General features: G+C 40.3%; 1 protein-coding gene across 2 annotated transcripts in view; it reads left to right on the top strand.

The window, feature by feature from the left end:
- The window catches only part of LOC136263679 (uncharacterized), a 52,386-nt gene that overhangs the window by 12,924 nt on the left and 18,074 nt on the right, over positions 1–21,388 (top strand). For both annotated transcript variants that reach the window (XM_066058313.1, XM_066058314.1), the window contains exon 2: positions 6,306–6,542. In XM_066058313.1, coding sequence (XP_065914385.1) covers positions 6,306–6,542 — 237 coding nt within the window. The remainder of the gene's footprint in view (positions 1–6,305; positions 6,543–21,388) is intronic.

The following is a 21,388-nucleotide window of genomic DNA, read 5'->3' as shown; positions in this document are numbered from 1 at the left end:
TAGGGAGATCAGCTAGAAGAAGTTACCTTGTAGAGAGTTCAGCATCAAACAAATCACCCTGTAGAAAGATCAGCTAGAAGAAGTTACCTTGTAGAGAGTTCAGTTAAAAAGAAACCACCATGTAGAGAATTCAGCTACAAACTAGTGACCCTGTAAAGACATCAGCTAGAAGAAGTTACCTTGTAGAGAGTTCAGCTACAAAGAAACCATTCTGTAAAGAGCTCAGCTGCAAACAAATCACCTATACAGAATTCAGCTACAAACAAATCACCCTGTAGAGAGTTCAGCTAGAAGAAGTTATCTTGTAGATAGTTCAGCTACAAACAAATCATCCTGTAGAGAGATCAGCTAGAAGAAGTTACCTTTTAGATAGTTCAGCTACAAACAAATCACCCTGTAGAGAGATCAGCTATAGCTAGAAGAAGTTACCTTGTAGAGAGTTCAGCTACAAAGAAACCATTCTGTAAAGAGCTCAGCTGCAAACAAATCACCTGTACAGAATTCAGCTACAAACAAACCACCATGTAGAGAGTTCAGCTACAAACAAATCACCCTGTAGTAAGATCAGTTAGAAGAAGTTACCTTGTAGAGAGTTCAGCTACCAAGAAAACATTTTTTAAAGAGCTCAACTGCAAACAAATCACCTGTACAGAATTCAGCTACGAACAAATCACCCTGTAGAGAGATCAGCTAGAAGAAGTCACCTTGTCGATAGTTCAGCTATAAACAAATCTCCCTGTAGAGAGATCAGAAGAAATTACCTTTTAGAGAGTTCCGCTACAAAGAAACCACCATGTAGAGAGTTCAGCTGCAAAGAAATCACCCTGTATAAAATTCTGCCACAAACAAATTGCCCTGTAGAAAGATTAGTTAGAAGAAGTTACCTTTTAGAGACTTCAGCTACAAAGAAACCATTCTGTAAAGAGCTCAGCTGCATTCAAATCACCTGTACAGAATTCAGCTACAAACAAATCTCCCTGTAGAGAGATCAGAAGAAATTACCTTGTAGAGAGTTCTGAATCAGCTACAAAGAAACCACCATGTAGAGAGTTCAGCTGCAAAGAAATCACCCTGTAAAAAATTCTGCCACAAAAAAATTGCCCTGTAGAAAGATCAGTTAGAAGAAGTTACCTTTTAGAGAGTTCAGCTACAAAGAAACCATTCTGTAAAGAGCTCAGCTGCAAACAAATCACCTGTACAGAATTCAGCTACAAACAAATCACCCTGTAGAGAGATCAGCTAGAAGAAGTTACCTTGTAGAGAGTTCAGCTACAAAGAAACCATCATGTAGAGAGTTCAGCTGCAAACAAATCACTTATAGCGAGTTCAGTTACAAAGAAACCACAATGGAGATTTCTGTAATCAATATATGTATTATATATATAATTCGTACATTTACTGATAAAATATTTAAAGTACATCTACTTCATCTTTTCTTCTTCCTGTGGTAAAGAAAAAAAGATAGGTTAAAAAAGTCCCAAAGCCGGCCATAGGCCGGCTTTGGGGTATACAAATACAATAAGAAATGAAATCTAATCCAAAACAGCCAAGCTGTAAAAAAAGTGTGCGGCCCTCAAAAAGGCTATGGTGAAAAAAGATGTGAAATCCAAGGTGGCGGCCAAGAAATGGCTGTGATGGTAGGTCAATGGTAAAAATTTTAATAATGACAATTCAGGTGAATTTTGTGCCAAGACCAAGTGGCACAAAAATTCACCTGAATTGTCGTTATTAAAATTTTTACCATTAACCTACCATCACAGCCATTTCTTGGCTGCCACCTTGGATTTCACATCTTTTTTCACCATAGCCTTTTTGAGGGCCGCACACTCTTTTTTTACAGCTTGGCTGTTTTGGATTAGATGTACTTTACAAGTAGACTATACCTATGAATTATCCACACTAATCTAGGTTGAGGAATATGCATTATCATTGCTGAAAGTAAGCCTAAAACTTAAACTCTAGATTTCCTCTGTTTATACATCAAACGTCTTCGTTGACTAGACAAACTTCTTTTCTTGTATTGAAGGATTCTACTACCTTTCTTATCCAAAGCAACATTAGCAACAAGAATGCAACTCCTGTATACCATTTTAACACTAGCTGAGAGGAGTAAAGAGTAAAAATATCTTGCTACATAAAGGAATAATTACAAATTTCCATGGTAATACATTAAGTATATGTTAAAGCATAGCCGCGAGTGCTATATGAAAAATAAAGTACAAGGCACGCGGCCGAGATGCTAATAAAGCACGAGGCGAAGCCGAGTGCTTTATTAGCATAGAGGCCAAGCGCCGAGTACTTTATATTTCATATAGCACGAGCAAGGCTATGCTTTAAATGATTTATGGAACTTTCTAGCCGTGTAGCTTCACCATACACTAGGACTCATAATTAACAAGCGTTGCACGAACTATTAGCAGCCTGAACGCACACAAACTAGTTTAACAAAGTAACTCACACGTATTTCACCATAGTTTGGCATAGTAGACGTTCATCGCGTCTTTTGGCAGGTTTTGCTCGCAACCCACAATCGATTCTATTGTGAGTCACATGGTGAAGTATTTCCGTGATATCTCCAGGAGTTGTCCGTTTACATTAACAAACGTAACAGCAACATTACCTTCTCCCACCCATCATCGAAGCATTTAGGTATGTCTATAAAAGTAATCCAGTGGTAGAACTCGTATTGGCTGGGGTGATTGATCACTCAGCGCGGCGAGGCTATCAGCCTTCACCGGCTTGGGTGATTAGTCATACTGGCGCGAGCCCCGTAGGCTATTAGCCTACACTAAGGCACGTGGGCAACTGTGCTTTATTGCCCACAAAGAGTGCTTTATTGCACCGCAAAGAGTGCTTTATTCACAATAAAGTACTCTTTGTGGTCGATGAAACAGTTGGCCGGCTGAGAGTGTACTTTATGAAATTTAAAGTACACTTTTCCCTTTGATCTCGCCCACCCAAAGTTCTATAACAAGGGTTAAGTATAGGGATGCGTCGATTTCGCCAGCAAAATTATTGGAATAATAGGAATACAAGAGCAACAAGCAAAATGCTGGCAAAATAGGAGCAAAATCGAGCAAAATAGGAGCAAAATCGAGCAAAATAGGCGCAAAATAAGCAAAATTTGTTAATCTCAGATCTGTTTCAGACAGTGTGAATGTAACTGCATAACTAACACAAGTAACAACTTACCATAGCTACGTTTAACACTCGTACGTTAAATGAGTATGGCTCTAGCTGAACTTTGACCCGAAGGCGAACCCACAATACATGTTAGCGAATAATCACGTGTGAAATAGTGTCTACAATGGATGTGATAGAACGCATTGACTACAGTTCAAGTGCTGAAAGCGATGTTAGTGAAGTAGATGACAGTCTTAGCATTGTTAGTAATGATGATGACCGTGAATCGTCTCGCGAGTCAGATGTTACAACAACTTCGACTAGTACAACTTCGAGGACTCGTTCTACCGGAAGTGCCAGCAACTCAACGACGCCAACGTCTAGTGGAGTGTCCTTGCTTAGTGTGCTAAAGGCACCAAGTGCATCTGACTTCTCTCGTAAGAGAAAAATTGCCAAAAATCCACCAGCTGGCAGGAAGAGAGCATTACATTCGAATTCGCAGAGCAACCCAAAAACGATCAAGCCCCAGCAAAGAGTAACCGAATATTCCAAGGAACCCTTTACTGTAGCTACTGGAAAGCTTTTTTGCCAAGGATGCCGGGAAGAGTTACCCCTCAAAAAGAGCAGTATTGAGTATCACTTAAAGTCTACTAAACATGCTAATGGAAAGAAAAAGCTGCAACAAAGGAATGTTAAAGACTCAGACATTGCACAATCTCTGCAAAGGTATAATGCAGAAGCTCATGGGCGAGGTGAGACTCTTCCGGAACAACAGCAGGTTTTCCGAGTCAAAGTGGTCAAAACATTTCTTCAAGCGGGTGTACCACTAAGTAAGGTTGACCAGTTTCGTAGTCTTTTTGAGGAGACAGGCTATCGCCTTACAGATCGCAGATTTATGTTTGACCTTATTCCTTTTATTTTAGAAGAAGAAAAGGCACGTATTAAGCAATCACTCCAGGGTCAGTTCTTGAGTGTCATTTTTGATGGTACCTCTCATAGTGGAGAGGCATTAGCAGTCTTAGTGCGCTTTGTAAATGATTCTTTTGAAATTCAACAGCAGCTTCTAGCCATCCAACTGCTTTCAAAATCTCTCACTGGGGAAGAAATTGCACACGAATTGGTACAAGTGCTTTCAGTGTTCTACAGCATTTCTTCCAGCCATCTTATTGCTGCTATGCGAGATAGAGCATCTGTTAACAGTGTAGCAATGAGGACATTGAAGATTGTTTACCCTAATGTAATAGATATTGGATGCTTCAGCCATGCTTTTGATCGTGTTGGAGAGCACTTCAAAGTACCAACCCTGACTGAGTTTATTGGTAATTGGCTAGCACTTTTTTCACATAGCATTAAAGCCAAATTTCTATGGAAACAACAAACAGGAAAGGCAATGGCATCGTATAGTGCTACCAGGTGGTGGAGCAAATGGGAAATTTTTAAGCAAATAATGCTCCAGTTTGGTGATATCGAACCATTCCTAAGTGAAAATACAGACTTAGGCCCTGCATCTCGTCCAAAGTTACTAGCTATTTTAACTGACCGTGAAAAGCTTGAACACTTAAAGCTTGAGCTTGCTGCTGTTATTGATTGGGGGGAGGTGTTTGTTAAGGCTACATATAACCTTGAAGGAGATGGGCCACTGAGTTTCACAGCTTATGAAATAGTACAGACTGTTGTTGCAGCAGTCAGGGCAGCTCATACTCCAAACACTGAAGCTGTTATTCGCAGTATCACTACTCAATCAACTGCACAGCAGAGGCATCGCAGCTATGCTCGAAGCTGTATGCAACCAGCTCTAGATTACTTTCAAGAACTGCTAGATTCTTCCTTAAAGGAGCAAATTTTAGTTTTTAAGGCTGTGAGAGTTTTCAATCCGCACAAGATAGTAATGCTTAAGCCAGATGTTTCTCATGTAAATGCATTGCAGGTTGTTCCCTTCTTTAAGGATGACGAGCTTGAAAATTTGAAGGCTGAACTTCCTTCTTATGTAGCTAAGGCGGATGGTATTAGTGATGAACTTGCTGCTCTGGAATGGTGGAAGCTCAATGCAACTGATTTGCCTTTATGGTCAAATGCTGTAAAGAAGGTCTTGACCATACAGCCCTCCTCGGCTGCTGCAGAAAGGGTGTTCTCACTATTGAATTCAGGATTTGGTGACCTACAAGGAAATTCACTAAAGGATTATATGGAGGCATCAATCATGCTAAGATACAATCACTAATATCTAAACACCATAGTGTATGTAAACAGTGCTTATTGATTATTACATGTAATTATTATTATTACATTGTACACCAACTATGGAGCAAAATAGATTGTTGACAAGCAAAATATTGAGCAAAATAGGTAGGTAAAAAAAGAATTGCTGGAAAGAAAAATAGGTGAGAAAAAAAGCAAAATAGACTCATCCCTAGTTAAGTACCTATGACTGATCTATAAGTTGAATCTGACCAGAGGTTGGACAAGCATACTATTATTATACACACTCCTCCTCTTTATTTTTATTTTATTTATTAAGACTTTACAGCAAAAGTGTTGAAGGTCTGTAAGACTCCTGGTCTTACAGCCTGTTTACAGTAAATTAAATTAAGAGTTGTTACAGAAAGTATGTTTGAAAAGGTGGAGAAAGGAGAAAAAGTCCATGACTGGACCTGGACAGCCTTGAACCTTCAGCTATCCAATTAATGCTTGAATGCTTACATGCATCTGCCAGGCAGTTAGGATGTCTTCTCCTTGTTAATTTCAAGTATATGTATATCAACGGTAAAGTTCCTCTGAATTTGGAGTCGGGATGTGTATAAGTACAATATACCTCATGGCCATGGTTTATATTTTACATGTTCAGTCATTCACCTCCCTTAAATTTCTTATAAATAAAAATGGTACCTTTTAAGTAAAAGTCTAGTTCTACCAATGGTAATTCTAGTGTGTGTTTCATTAGAAGTCCAAAAAAGTGTTTGCCCTATTTTGTTCTCACGTATTCAAATACAGTGTAATGCAATATAGCACACTTGCATTTACATAGAAGACAGAAATTGGGCCAATAGCTGGCCTATCCACAAAGCTGGCGTAGGCCAGCTTTGAGGATAGGCCATATTATATAAAAGACAAATTAAAACATGGCAAAACAGTGCAAATGTTATAAATGTATGAGCTTAACTGTGTTGGTTATATTCCTGCAGGTGTTGTGCTTCATAATAATGATATGTGCTGCAGTTACACTGTCAGCTATTGAAGATGTTGAGGATCAAGCAAGTGTTAGATATCAAGACACAGATAAGTACGAATCTGCTGCTGGCTGGCTAGTATTTGTGTCAGTAATGGGAATGATCTATGAGCCACTTGTAATACTTCTTCGTTTCCTAAACTTGGAGATTTTCAATCAAAAGTTTATATATTTTATGATTGCTGGCTGCATTGTAAGTTCTATAAATATATGGGGACTAATGTTTCCAATAATCATCACATACTATTGTATCATATGGGTGCCAATTCGTGTTTGTATGCAGTGTAAAATTCAAGTGTTTTGCATAGAAAAGGGAAAATTGACATCATGCAATGAGGTTTAAAATCAACCAGTTTAACCAAACTAAGACTATGAAAAGAACATAGAACATACTTTAGTTAAGGGTAAAAGTCAGTGTAGTGTTTTTGTGGCTTCATTTTATGAATCTCAATAGAGTATTGTCACATGCTGCACATTATAATTGCAATTCATATCAAAATATATACCGTATAGCGCAAAACATTGGTGGCGTAAAACTTTGGCGAATCGTCACAAAATGGTATTGGCGAAAAAAACTTTGGCGAAATGCTCCACTGACTATCCAAGTGTAAAACATTAGCGAAACAGTCGAGCCCGGCCAAATTCTCCGTAACATTCACTACACCGAACGGAGAACCTGAACTCCAACACATATTATAGTGTGGTATAGCCACACCCTCGTTCCGCGAGCCGCGAGGTCTAGTCTGTATCAAAACTATAACAGCTGTGCAGAACCTTTGTGCCTCTATGAATATAACTATAGCTATATTAAATTCATATCCTTACAGGTCATGTAGCTGGGACTGTAACGTGACGGTGGGAAGTAAATAGAGTGTGTGATTGGCTCAACTGATCCTGCAGCATCCACATGGCGGGTTTCGACTTCATATTTTCTGTGGAATCTATGATACGCGGATACCATGAATACCAACTAATATGGAATGATCCAATAATTGGCGAGGAACTTGGATGTGAGCGTGAGCCTGGCAACAGTCACGATCCGTATGCTGTGGCCGTGAAGAAAGCAATAGGAGGAAGTGACCGAATTGTAGGTCATGTGCCAAGAAGAATATCGACGATTTGCTCGTTATTTATTAGGAGAGGCAGATTGCTCGTTTGTATAATTAATGGAGTTCGAAGGTACTCCTCGGATTTGCCTCAGGGTGGTCTAGAAATACCTTGTAAATTAATCTTCAAGTCCGTTAACGCCGATGAATGCCAGAAAGCTAAGAAACTGATCCAGTCCACACTGTCAGTGGAAGTGTTTGAAGTTTGTGCACCTACTCGACCTACCAATCAACAAGCATTGCCTGCAGCTGCAAATCAAGGACAGGAACTTGTGGTTTCCTCAGAGCAACCTTGCGAATTACCTGTTGTAATTGTACCTGAGCAGCATAATGAAGGTCCAGAAGAAGCGCCACCTCTGAGGAAAAGGGTTAAGTGTATTGACACAGAAAGAATCATAATGGGAGAAGAGTTGTGTGATATTGAGATTAATTTTGCACAGCAACTATTGAAAGAACAGTTTTCGGAACTGAATGGTTTAGTGTCGACATTATACCAAGACAGACGGTTACAAATGACTGAAAGTTTAGTCAGGAACAAAGTCCAGATCATACATTGTAAAGGCAGACGCCATTGGATAGTTGCCACAACATTGAATTGTCAGCTTGGTGAAGTCAGAGTTTATGATTCATTATTTCAATACTGTGGCAAGGAAACAGAACATGTGATTGCTAATCTGTTCCAGGTAGGGTCAGTGAAGCTCAAGATAACAGTCTCGCAGTCCCAAAAACAGAAGGGAGGGACTGACTGTGGGATTTTTGCCATAGCTTTTGCAACAGCTCTTGCATTTGGGATAAATTTAAGCAAATTACAGTTGAAGCAAGAATCAATGAGAGCACATTTGATCAACTGCTTTAACAAGCATCGTATTTCCCCATTCCCACGTACGTAATGTTGGCAGAACACTTTAGATACTGAGTTGTAGTATATTGTAAATAATTTCAGTCTTAATCTATTTACACTGTGACCAAACTGCACTAGTTATACATGTCAATTGATTGTCATTAGTATATAATCAAATTGAAACTAATCAGATTAAAGTTACAGCAGAATGTCATTATATGCTAGGCACTATAAGCAGTGTTTGGTGCAACAGAATCTGCAGACGTCAAGCAGTTAGTGATCCCAGCTTCTTTGAACCCATTCTTTATTATTTCAGGCTTAGTCTTGAAGTAATTGTACATGGACTCAATCCATCCAGCACTTAATGGCTTAACTGTGGATAGTTTCAAATCTACTGCTTGCGTTTCTGACTCTTCCTGTAGCTGAGAACACAGCTGCTTAGCATACCAATCTTGGAACCTGGAGCGCAAGAAATCCTTTGCTGCTTTATTGACACTTAAATCAAGTGGTTGTAATCTGTCCGTGCAATTTGCAGGGAGCAAAGCAACATTGATTGTGTAACTGTCAAGCAGTTTAAGCATAGAAGAAGTGGTCTGTGCTTTGAAATTATCAAAAATGAGCAATGCAGGTTGGTTGGATGATAAATTCAGTTCAGCTCGTTTTCTGTTAATATAAGGTACCAAAATCTTCTCAACATACTCTTTCATTGTGAATTCATTGGACCAATGGTTATCTGAATGGGTTATGTGCCACGAGGAAGGAAATTTATATTGAGGCAGACATCGAGTCGTTTTACCTTCATAAATTAATTGAGGTGGCAAGAAATCTCCTGACATTGACCCAGCAAATACTGCAGTAATCTGCCGTTTATCATCCTTAGCCACTACCTCAACTCTTTTTGCTCCTTGCTTTTCCATTGTTCAGGGAGTAACTGGTACATAATTAAGAGCAGTCTGATCAAAGTTAATCACAAGCTCTGCAGGAATGTCATCCATGGCAACGATGTTCTTAACGTCTAACAGGAAATCCTCTTTCACTTCTTTGAACCGTTCAACATCAACTTTAGCTTTACTGCAGGCTTTTCTCTTCACAAACCCCATCCGCTTCAGTAAATATTTTGCCCAGTCCTTTGATAACTCAATTTCAGCTCCTTTTTCATTGTCTGCAAGAAGATTTGCATCTTTGTACAACAAAATACCTTGTGCACTGCCGATGACTACAGAAGTATTAACGGCTAAGCCCCGCCTCCTTACATCTTTGATGTATTCCTGTACTTGGGTGTCTATATCAGCCCCTAGCAGCAAAGGCCGCCCTGTTTTCTTACGAAGCAATTCTTTTACCTCTTCTGGTTCTGTCTCTTTCGTGGGCTGTTCATCAGAATTTTCCGAGGCTACATCGGAGCCCTCATCTTTCGGCTTGGCCTTCTTTGATTTCGCCTTAGGTTTCAATGTGTCCTTGTACAAATCTTTCAAGCGTCTTGCTGTGGTTTCTTTGAGAGGAAGTTTCGGATATTTCTCAGCATAATACCTTAGAGTAGCTGTTACGCCATGTTCTGTAGCTCGCTTGCCTACTTCGTATCGTTGACCTGGTGTGAGATAAAAATATGGCGAACGACCACGTGGCACTTTGGTCACCTCTGTAACTTTTGCATTAGCCAATTCAATAGCTTTAGTTGGAATTTTTCTATTGAGCGGCCCATCTGGATCAGGAAGATTCGGAGAAGACGATGATGGAGTCGGCACAGGTTTAAAGTATTTCAGAATACCAGCCATTCTAACGTTAACTCACGCAACACCTATACTATAGCTAGTCTGCATGGCGACTGGCGCGGTCACCCCTCCGCATAGAGTGGACTCGAGCCGGGTTCCTCTTTATGCGAAGGGGCGGCCGCACCAGACACAATTAAGGCTAAAACTTTGGAGGGTAAAACTTTGGCGAATGGAAAAATTATTCGCCAAATTCGCCAATGTTTTCCACCGCCAAAATTTTGCGCTATACGGTAATATTTATTTTCTTAATTGATTATTTAAGTAATAGTTAGACTTCAGACCACGGGGTTTATGCAATTTAGTAACCTGATGGTCCTGTGTTGTGGTGCCTGAGCGGGGTAGTTGGAAAAGGCAGATACGGTCGGACACAGACGCGGACACAGACATTTTCAAAAAGCATTTTTACGTTTATATAACAGTTATTTTTCATACTTAATGCTGTTTTTACAGCAGCATTCGCTTCCAGACCCAGGAGTCGATCTTGTCATAACGCGTATCCATATATAAGCTCATGTGCGAAGGATACACTAGCACTCTAAAGACCATATAGTGTTGTATACGGACTCTAGAAGTCTAATTCAGAGTCATAGAGATTAATCTAGCTTGTCCCAACCTAATCTTGTAGGCCAGGTCCTTGAAACCCTCCACACTTGGTATAAGCGCCTGTGCCTTATACTAAAAGGCGTAAGATTGTGGATTTGGCCTGCTGAGCTAAGTTGCATGGGGCATACAAGCTAATCTCTACAACTATATAACTCTGTATTAGACTTTAGAGCATGTGTACAACACTATATGGTCTTTGGCATGCTGTGGAATGCTGGTCTAGTCTTTCGCATGTGCACTTATAAATGGATAAGCGCTATGACAAGATTGACGCCTGGGTCTGGAAGTGAATGCTGCTGTAAAAGCAGCCTTAGGTATGAAAAATAACTGTTATATAAATGTAAAAATGCCTTTTGAAAATGTCTGCGTCCGTGTCCGCATCCAATCAAATCCGCCTTTTCCAACTACCCGCCTGAGCGAAGTGAAGACGCTACTACAGGGCCTGAGGGTTACTAAATTATTTAGACTCCTGTGGTCTGAAGTCTATATTATTTAGACCCTTTATGTAGTTGTAGGACCTTAACACTGTTGACAGCTGCTTGTAACAGAGAAATGCTGTGTTCATTAGTAGAAACAAGCCATTACTCCACCCGTAACAACAGTTATGGGTTTAAAATTAATTTTCAGGTGGCAATGCAATGCCAATGCTACCAGTGCAGGTGCACGTAATAAACATGAAAAGGGTCTAAGTAAACATGGAAAGGGTCTAAGTAACTTAGACACCTCCAAAATCACCAAATCCACCATAAAAAGGGTCTAAACTTTGTAGGGAAAAGTTCTAGATACTCAAATAGAGCAGTCACTTACTCAATTACTTCAGTCAGAAACCACTTTAAACCAAAAATTGCTCACAGAAGTATCTCAACATTTTTTTATAGTTTGCCTATCATGTTTTCTTATGCGAATTATCTAGACAAACCTTCTAATTTCTAAATGGGACATAATAACACACTATATCTGGTAGCTTTCTATTAAGGTCTGTCACATTGTGCTTTTTAGTTATTGTAACACATAGGTAAGCCTGCATTAAGAGTTTTAGTGACGGGCTACACCCCTTTAAGTAAACTGGTTTATAATAAAGAAAATGTTCAATACAGTCCATTAGCAACTTTTATTTATATTCATATAATGAAACTAATGTTCTGTAGCTTGAAGCTTGTTTGCTCATGTGGGTGTGTGGACAGATGCATTCAAGCTGAGATTATAATATAAGCACAACCACATCATAAAATATAGGTCCAAAGTTATGTACCATGAGCACATCCGACTGTTAGTGGGTAACAGAGAACTGCAATGACTAAATGGCCAACATGTATGTAACTGGTCAATTTAGAAGAGCCCACAAAGTTAGCAGTGACAAATTGGCATTTCTTATTAACGCATACACAAAAGTATATGTACACTATTACATAAGATTATACAATGTAGCTAAAGTTGTGTACAGTGATACATCACTTTCCCCTCAGAAATGGGTTCTAGTGGCTGATGTGAATGCCAGTTTGTCAGTGGCCGGAAACAGTGTGGCCTGCTAATTGCCACAGCTTCTCTTCTTCTGTCCAGTTGTTCCGAGCTGTGGTTAACTCAAATGTGGGGAGCCAGTCTTCCCAAAGCATGTCACTCTAATTTGTACACAGATCAACAGGGGAGCCTTGCCTTTCTGACCATTTGACAGCACACTATTATCCTGCAGCTTTGGGGAAGACTCCCCTCCCCATTCCCTTGTTGAGACTTTGGAGTGGATGCAGCAAGGTACATGACTTCATTTGCTCATGCAGCGGCAATGACAGCAGTGTCACCATGTGTTGGTGCAGCAGCCAAATGAGCACATAAGGACACTCCTTTGTTCCATCAATTCACCTTTCTCTAGCATTTGCTGGCATCTCATTGTCCAGAATCGCTTCACCTTAGTGGTCTGGCTACGTACCTCCACTCTCAATTGTTCCACCTCTTCAAGCAATACAGTGGACTGCAACTTGGCAATCTCAGACTTGAGCTTATCAAGGACCGACTGGAGTCTCTTGCTTTCAAGACACCTCACTGCGGAGCAACTCTACAGATTTGTGTGGTGTCTGTACAATTTCATTATTATTCATCACATGTGCAATTGTGTAACTGTAACAAGGTTGCATGTAGCTAACTGATCTCTCCTCCTGTGTGTCTGGGCCTGCCTGAATGATTCCCTCAGTAGAGTCGTCCATTCTATTGGCCAATCACCACCTGAACAAATCCAGTACTTGTTAAGAGAGAAAGTCCTTACTTTGGGAACTTTGTCCTTGTGCTGCTCTGTCGAAGTGGGATTTACACTTAGTGATGTTTCGGCATCCTCCAACCCGGGTGGCCTTGTGCTCTTAGTCTCCATTATCAAGTGATCTCAGTAAGACCTCCACTGTAACAGGTCATTTCAGAAAGCCTTTGCAGTGACAACATGGCACTTCTTATTAACACACACACACACACACACACGCACACACACACACACACACATGCACACGCACGTACACAAAGATGTAGCTATACACGCATGATATTTTATTACATAAGGTTTTACAATGCAGCAAAAGTTAAGTACAGTGTTACACATTTAATAGAGCAGCATAGCACCAAAAAAATAAGCATTTTGTACACATTGTGATACAATTATGAAGCTTTCCACACAAATGTGCTCCATGTGACATACATTTTTTGATATAGTGCCATCACTGATTTGACCCTTACAGCCATTTTTTAATTGAAAATCATTCTTGTCTTTAATCTCTCTGAGGCATTATTTAAATTAAGGTGTTGATCTAAGAACTGTATTGACTTTTGTTGAAGTTAGTGTCTCATTCAACTACAAAGTCATGATCATGTTTATAAGTCATAAAATTCTTTGCCCTTGGGGTGTAAATTACTAATGGGCAAGTAATTCATAGAATTTCATGGCTAATATAAATGATCGTATCTTTGCAATGCAATCACCTATTGACTTCGAATAAAAGTCAAGTAGTTCATTTTAGCAGCACCGTTAATTTGGAACTGTGCAATATGATGCCGCAGGGAGATACTATAAACACAAAAAAAGATTAATTTTCAATGCAAAGAAAGGTCACCAAAGGTCAAATATGTGATGGCCCTATATCAAAAAATAATTATATGTCACAAGGAGTACAACTTTTATGCATAGTTTTATCAAAAAAAAGTGCACAACTACTGGGCTAATTAAATACAATATACCTAAAATCTCGGTAGTCAATACTGGAAAATATCAGTGCAACATGTAAACTGACCTGATATTAGTTTGTTCCCATCATCACAATCCTGGGAATTCAGGAGACATCTGATACAAATTCATGATACCCTAGCTTGATTGTCTATGTACTTACACTAACAATTGCGAACTACAAAAAACACATACAATTTTTCTTTATGTATACACTGACCTGAAATTCATGACACTCTTTGATCTTAGTTCTTGCCTGGTCCCAAATTACCACATTCGACTGCTAGTTGGTGAACTTCTATGACCAGATGGCCTGCACATGACATGAAATTTACAACACTCTTTGATCTTAATATATAAGGGGCTGGAGTTATGTACGATGACCACATCCACTGTTAGTGGGTAAATCACTATGACCATGCAGATTACCTGTAAAAACTGATAGGCAGACATTAAACACCTAAACTTTATATGCGAATGATGCATTTGAGGATTTACTGGTTTAAAAAGTTGACCTTGTTACAGAGAGATCTGATCACTGTACATAAATCCATTCAGTATCTGGTGCGAACAAGTACTTTTTTCATACAAGTATTACACATTCGTTTACTGACTTTTTCCACCTGCAGCCAATATTCTGGACTTCTGATGATGTAAGTGGAAGGTGTTACAGTGTATACTATTGCGCATGCATGTTAGTGATAACAGGAGCGCATCGAATCCTACCGGCAGACAGAAGGGAGCATGTAATTCCATAAACAGCGAAATCCAAACACGGCTGCCATGTACTATAATAAGTAACTTAATTTCCTAATTAGGATATTAGGTGAAGGCGCTTGCTCAAGTACGTCACGTTTCTGCTGCGACAAAGCGAAGCTATGGAAACAAAGTTCAATGGCACAACAGAGGAATAGTAATACAGGCTTAGCAAGACAGTCTTTCTACAGTCGATAATCACGCAAAATTACTCCGCTTGACTATTCCAAGTTTCACCTTCAACTCGACGATACTTCTATCGAAGCAGCTTTGCTACTTTCACACAAGACGATGGAGTAGCAGCCCACTCAGTGTATCCTTGTTGTGCATAAGAATGATGTATTCAATTATTAGGCATTCCAGCCCGATTTTTAAATTTTGGAAAAAGGCTTTTTATATGCTCAATAGATGGAGTATTGATTGCCGATCTCAGAAATATATAGTTTGTTGGGTTGGAATTAGCTACTTTGGCATGAACAGTACTTAAAAACTGAAAAAAAGGTACATTTTTTCTCCGGGGCTCCCCATACATTTTAGAGGGGAAAATGGCACAATTGAATCAGGAAGCCATCTAGCAATCTGGACCATCTTGAACCTGCAGTTGCTTCTAGCTGCAAGTTTGTACATGTAATGAGAGTAACTTCAGGTCTTATTGTATCTCAGCAATCCTTGTATGCTTTGTGGTGAGCAAATATGCTTCACCTACTGCACACTTCTCAATACAATGGTGTATACCCATAGGCAAGTGGCTATCTCAAGTTGGTAAAAACATCAAGTTAACAACTTATAAAGGTAAGCAACTAAAGTGGAGGTGCCACAATGATGCAACAATACCTAAGGTGGAGTTATGGTTTCAATTATGGCATTGTTATGCCAACTTTGAAGCAGTTTATACTTTTGAGCTGATGACACAGCCATCAGAAAATTGCTCTGGAACTGAAAATTGCTAACCCGAGTGAAGTAACTATATGCACTTTAAAGTAAGCACCAGTGACTACCTTCCACCCGACAGTACATTTTTAAAGTTTTAAAGTATTCTATATACATTACAAGGCTTGAAAAGATTACAAAACAACACAAAACTTACTTATATGTAACACTCATGATAAAACTAAGATATTCATGATGACCAACGTGTGGACAAACCCCACAGCTATTTTCATCCTCATTGGAGCTCGGACGACGGAGCAATCCCAACTTAAACACGAGTTGTCATTTTGTGCCAGGGTTCTATTGGGGAATATACGGAGAATTTTTTAATTAAAAAATCTGGGGTACTGGAATGCCTACAATTATATACATAGTAACACTGGACACCATGCTTGAATTTCGCCCATAGTATTGGTAGTGTATTGTGTAGTGATGTAACACTAACACCCATGCGCACACGTGACTGTGCATACAGCCTTTCATGTAACACGTAGTTAGTAGTGTTGTGTTGTGTTGTGTTGAGTTGTATATTTGCTGTATAACTATCCTGTGATTCACATGATATTAAGAATATCACATTGGCGACAAGGTAAAAATGGCAACACGCGGAGGAATTGGTGAATTCTCAGGAGAAGCGGCAGACTGGGTGAGCTACATAGAGAGACTTGAGAATTATTTTGTAACACACGAAATCACTGATTCCGCCAAGCAGAGGGCAACACTCCTTAGTCAATGTGGCTCTGCCACCTACGAACTGGTTCGAAGTCTCGTGGTGCCACAGAAGCCAAACAAAGTGGAATACGCTTCTATAGTCAAGTGGATCAACGAACACTTTGTTCCCAAGCCCTCCATCATTGTTCAGAGGTTCAAGTTCAATACCTGCGTGAGGCAAGCCGGTGAATTTGTATCGACGTTTGTGGCACACTTGCGCGCTCTTTCAGAACATTGTGAATTTGGCGACACATTAGAGGACATGCTTAGAGATCGTCTCGTCTGTTGTATAGCCGATAGCCGAATGCAGCATGCCATGCTAGCAGAGCCGAAACTGAAGTTTGCCAGGGCTTTTGAACTCGCTCAAACCATGGAGTCTGCAGACCGGGACACACGCAAGTTACAATCCAACACTTCTGTGCACTTGTTGACAGACAAATCAACAACAACTAAGCCTTGTTACCATTGTGGCGAACGACATCATCCATCATCTTGTCGTTTTGTGAATGCTATCTGTCATGCTTGCAAGAAGACAGGCCATATCTCTAAGGTGTGCCGAAGTAAACGGAAAACCACCGCAGCTGGAGGCAACACAACTAAGACAGGAGGTACAAAAAGTAACACTTCAACCTCAGCCAGTCAATCTTCTAAGTCATCCACACAGTCTGAACCTAAGGCAGCTCTTACTCTCACTGCCACACCAGAAGAAGATGTTTATACAATGTTTAGTATTCATGGACCAGGACATGCACCATTCTATGTAACTTTAGCAGTTGATGGTCGTGAGCTTCAAATGGAGTTGGTACTGGTGCTGCAGTGTCATTGTTGAGTGAGGCAACCTACAAGGCAGTTTGGAATGTTGAGAATCTACCACCTCTGCAACCCTCCCAGGTACACTTACATATGTACACAGGTGACACAATTCCTGTTTTGGGCATGATGTATGTGTCTGTACAACATAATCAGCAAGCTAGACAATTACCTTTGTTGATAGTAAAAGGGGATAGTCCTACATTGTTGGGCAGGGACTGGCTTACACAGTTGAGATTAGACATTGATTGGTCAAGTGTTTATCATGTACAAACACAGCATACTGTATCCCAGTTGTTACACAAACACAGTTCAGTTTTTGCTGATGAGCTAGGTACAGCAAAAGGGGTAACTGTTACCTTACATGTGAACCCAGCAGTTCAACCGAAGTTTTACAAGGCTAGGCCTGTACTTTTTGCTATTTGTCCCAAGGTGGAAGATGAATTAGATAGGTTGTTGACAGCTGGTGTAATTGAACCTGTTCAGTACTCTGACTGGGCTGCTCCAGTGGTACCAGTAGCTAAGCAAGATGGTAGTATCAGGTTGTGCAGGGATTATAAGTTAACTGCGAACGAAGCAGCTCGACCTGAGGTGCATCCCCTACCACGAATAGAAGAGTTATTTGCCACATTAGGGGGAGGTACACACTTCACGAAACTTGATTTAAGTCACGCCTACCAACAACTGCTACTCTCTGAAGAGTCTCGTAAATACACTACAATCAATACTCACAAAGGGTTGTTCAGATACACCAGATTACCCTTCGGTGTGTCCACAGCACCGGCAGTGTTTCAACGCACAATGGACACTTTGTTGAAAGGTATTCCTAATGTTACAGTTTATTAGATGATATATTGGTCTCAGGTCAGACAGACAAAGATCATTTAGACAATTTAAGCACTCTATTGTCCCGATTAGAGACAGCTGGTATGCGACTCAAGAAAAGCAAATGCTCATTTTCCTATCAGAAGTGGAGTATCTGGGTCACTGTATCACTCCAGATGGCCTCAAACCATCACCTTCCAAAATTGAAGCCATTGTTGCTGTCCCACCTCCGACAGATGTTTCACAACTTAAAGCCTTCTTGGGTCTTGTGAATTATTACGGCAGATTTTTGACCAATTTGGCTTCTACCCTAGCCCCTCTGTACAAGTTGTTACATAAGCATGCTCGCAGGATGTGGAAGACTGAACATGAGTCAGCGTTCCAGAAGATCAAAGACCAGTTAAAGTCTGATGCTGTATTGATGCACTTTGACCCTTCAAAGCCTCTGATTTTGGCTTGTGACGCCTCTCCTAATGGAGTAGGAGCAGTCTTGTCGCATAGACTAGCTAATGATGTGGAACACCCAATCGCCTTTGCATCTCACATTCTGGCACCCGCTAAAGTCAAGTATGCTCAGTTAGACAAGGAAGGGTTAGCAATTATATTTGGCTTAAAGAAATTTCATCATTATCTTCATGGCAAACATTTTATTGTATACACTGACTACAAACCCTTCACACACATCTTTAATCCAGCTAGAGCTATTCCTGTGATGGCATCTGCATGCATACAGCGCTGGGCCCTAACAATTGGTGCTTATGACTATGAAATTCAATTCAAACCAGGTCCACAGCAAGCCCATGCTGATGCTTGTAGTCACTTACCACTGCCAGAGGTGCCATCCACTGTACCAGCTCCAGGAGACACTATCTTGTTAATGAATCATTTCAATTCTACTCCAGTAACAGCTGCACAGATTAGTCGGTGGACCCAACGCTCCCCTCTGTTGGCAACAGTTACACAGTATGTCTTACATGGATGGCCATCGAAGCCAGATAATGACGATCAGCGACCTTACTTCAACCGTAGGCAAGAACTGAGTGTTGATGACAATTGTTTTTTGTGGGGCACTCGTGTTATTATACCCCCACAGGCCCACAATCTGTTATTGGATGAATTACATGTTGGACATCTGGGCATTGAGCGAATGAAGAGACTAGCAAGAAGTTACCTGTGGTGGCCTGGCCTGGACACAGAGATTGAATCCAAAGTGAAGTCATGTGTAGCTTGTCAGAGTAACAGAAAGATGCCAGCCACAGCCCCTTTACATCCATGGGAATGGCCACATAGGCCATGGTCAAGGGTTCACATTGATTATGCTGGTCCTTTCCTTAGCCGAATGTTTTGCTCATTGTTGACAGTCATTCCAAATGGATAGAAGTTCATGTCACGTCATCCTCAACCGCTGCTGTTACTATTGATAAATTACAAACAACCTTTGCAACATTAGGACTACCAGAAGTCCTTGTCTCAGATAATGGATCAGCTTTCTGCAGTGATGAATTCCAAGTGTTTTTGAAGGCCAATGGCATTAAACATGTCCTCACTCCTCCCTACCACCCTGCTTCAAACGGGCTGGTGGAGCGAAACGTACAGACATTCAAAGATGGTCTCAAAAAGATCACAGGAGGTTCCATTGAATCTAGAGTGGCAAGATTTTTGTCCCGCTACCGTGTGACTCCACAGTCAACTACTGGTACTTCCCCTGCAGAGTTGATGTTTGGTAGAAAACTACGTACAACACTGGACTTATTGAAACCAAATGTTGCAGCAAAAGTCCATCAGAAGCAGACCCAGAAAAAAGCGGCACATGACCAACATGCCAAACACCGTAGCTTTGATGTAAGTTCCTCAGTTTTTGTGTATGATTTTCATGGTACTCCACATTGGCTTCCTGCTATTGTCATTAAGCAGACAGGATCAGTTACTTTTCTTGTAGAACCGGAAGACAAATGTCAAGTTCATAGGCATCAAGACCATATCCGCTATAGAGCCAGTACAGACAATACTGTTATCATGGACAATCAATCTTCGGATGACATTGATGACTTTCTTCCAATTTTGCCATGTGTGAATGATCCTGTGGATGCTCAGCCCACTGTACCCTTGCGTTGATCACATCGTATCCGACACCCCCCTCATCGTTTCACTAATGGGGGAGGACTGTAGTGATGTAACACTAACACCCATGTGCACACGTGACTGTGCATACAGACTTTCATGTAACATGTAGTTAGTAGTGTTGTGTTGTGTTGAGTTGTATATTTGCTGTATAACTATCCTGTGATTCACATGATATTAAGAATATCGCATATTGGTAGTTACACGCTCCCTTGTCCACAGGATTTGATGAGCTCCTGGTGATAATTACGAGTATAATTAATGATCAGTGGTTAACGTATTACCGTTTTGCTTCTCTTGCCACCGTTGTCACCTAACAAAAGTGACAAGATAGTTATTTGGTCTGTACAGTTTGTCAACAATCCCACTATGCGATAATACTGGCATTAGCTTCTACTTAGTAACAATTAACAGAAGTTTTCAGCTTGGTGGCACTGCACAGGTCGAAAAACCAATTATATAAACATGGTTAATTAGTGTGTGGTGGATACGGCACTTTACATACATGGCTTTATCTCTTCACTTCTCGTTCCATTAACCTCTACTCATATATCACTATTCTGCTCGCTAGAGTGTAATCCATTCAACTTCATCAGTGCTGTACGGCATTTCAGTTCTTTGTTAAAGTGTGCCTCACCACTCCAATATCATGAAATGAAATCCAGTTAGCAAACAGGCATTCAGTCATTGATTCAATTTAAACCACATATCACACGAGTCCACCTACAGGGGTTTTCCAAGAGATTTTCCCCTACACGTGATATATACTTGATTGTCAGCATGGTCATACATGTTAGTTTAACAATGTGGTACGTGTACTTTTATAGCATAGACTGTACAGAATTCATGTTTGTGCACTGCCCAAAGGGACACAACAACCACACAAAATCCAATTTTAAAATTTTAAAATATTTGCATATACAATAATTAATTTTTTACTAAAATGTTTTCTGTAGAGTATCTACTAGGCATTCCAGCCCGATTTTTAAATTTTGGAAAAATGGGCTTTTTATATGCTCAATAGATAGAGTATTGATTGCTGATCTCAGAAATATATAGTTTGTTGGGTTGGAATTAGCTACTTTGGCATGCACAGTGCTTAAAAACTGAAAAAAGGTACATTTTTTCTCTGGGGCTCCCCATACATTTTAAAGGGAAAAATGGCACAATCGAATCAAGAAGCCATCTAGTAATCTGGACTATCTTGAAACTATAGTTGCTTCTAGCTGCAAGTTTGTACATGTAATGAGAGTAACTTCAGATAGTATCGGATCTCAGTGATCTTTGTATGCTTTGTGGTGAGTAAATATGTTTCACCCACTGCACACTTCTCAATACAATGGTGTATACCCATAGGCAAGTGGCTAT

This window comes from Dysidea avara, chromosome 8 (assembly GCF_963678975.1).
Source record: "Dysidea avara chromosome 8, odDysAvar1.4, whole genome shotgun sequence".
NCBI lineage: Eukaryota > Metazoa > Porifera > Demospongiae > Dictyoceratida > Dysideidae > Dysidea > Dysidea avara.
The sequence above is the reverse complement of the archived record's forward strand: the minus strand, read 5'-3'. Positions and strand labels throughout refer to the sequence as shown.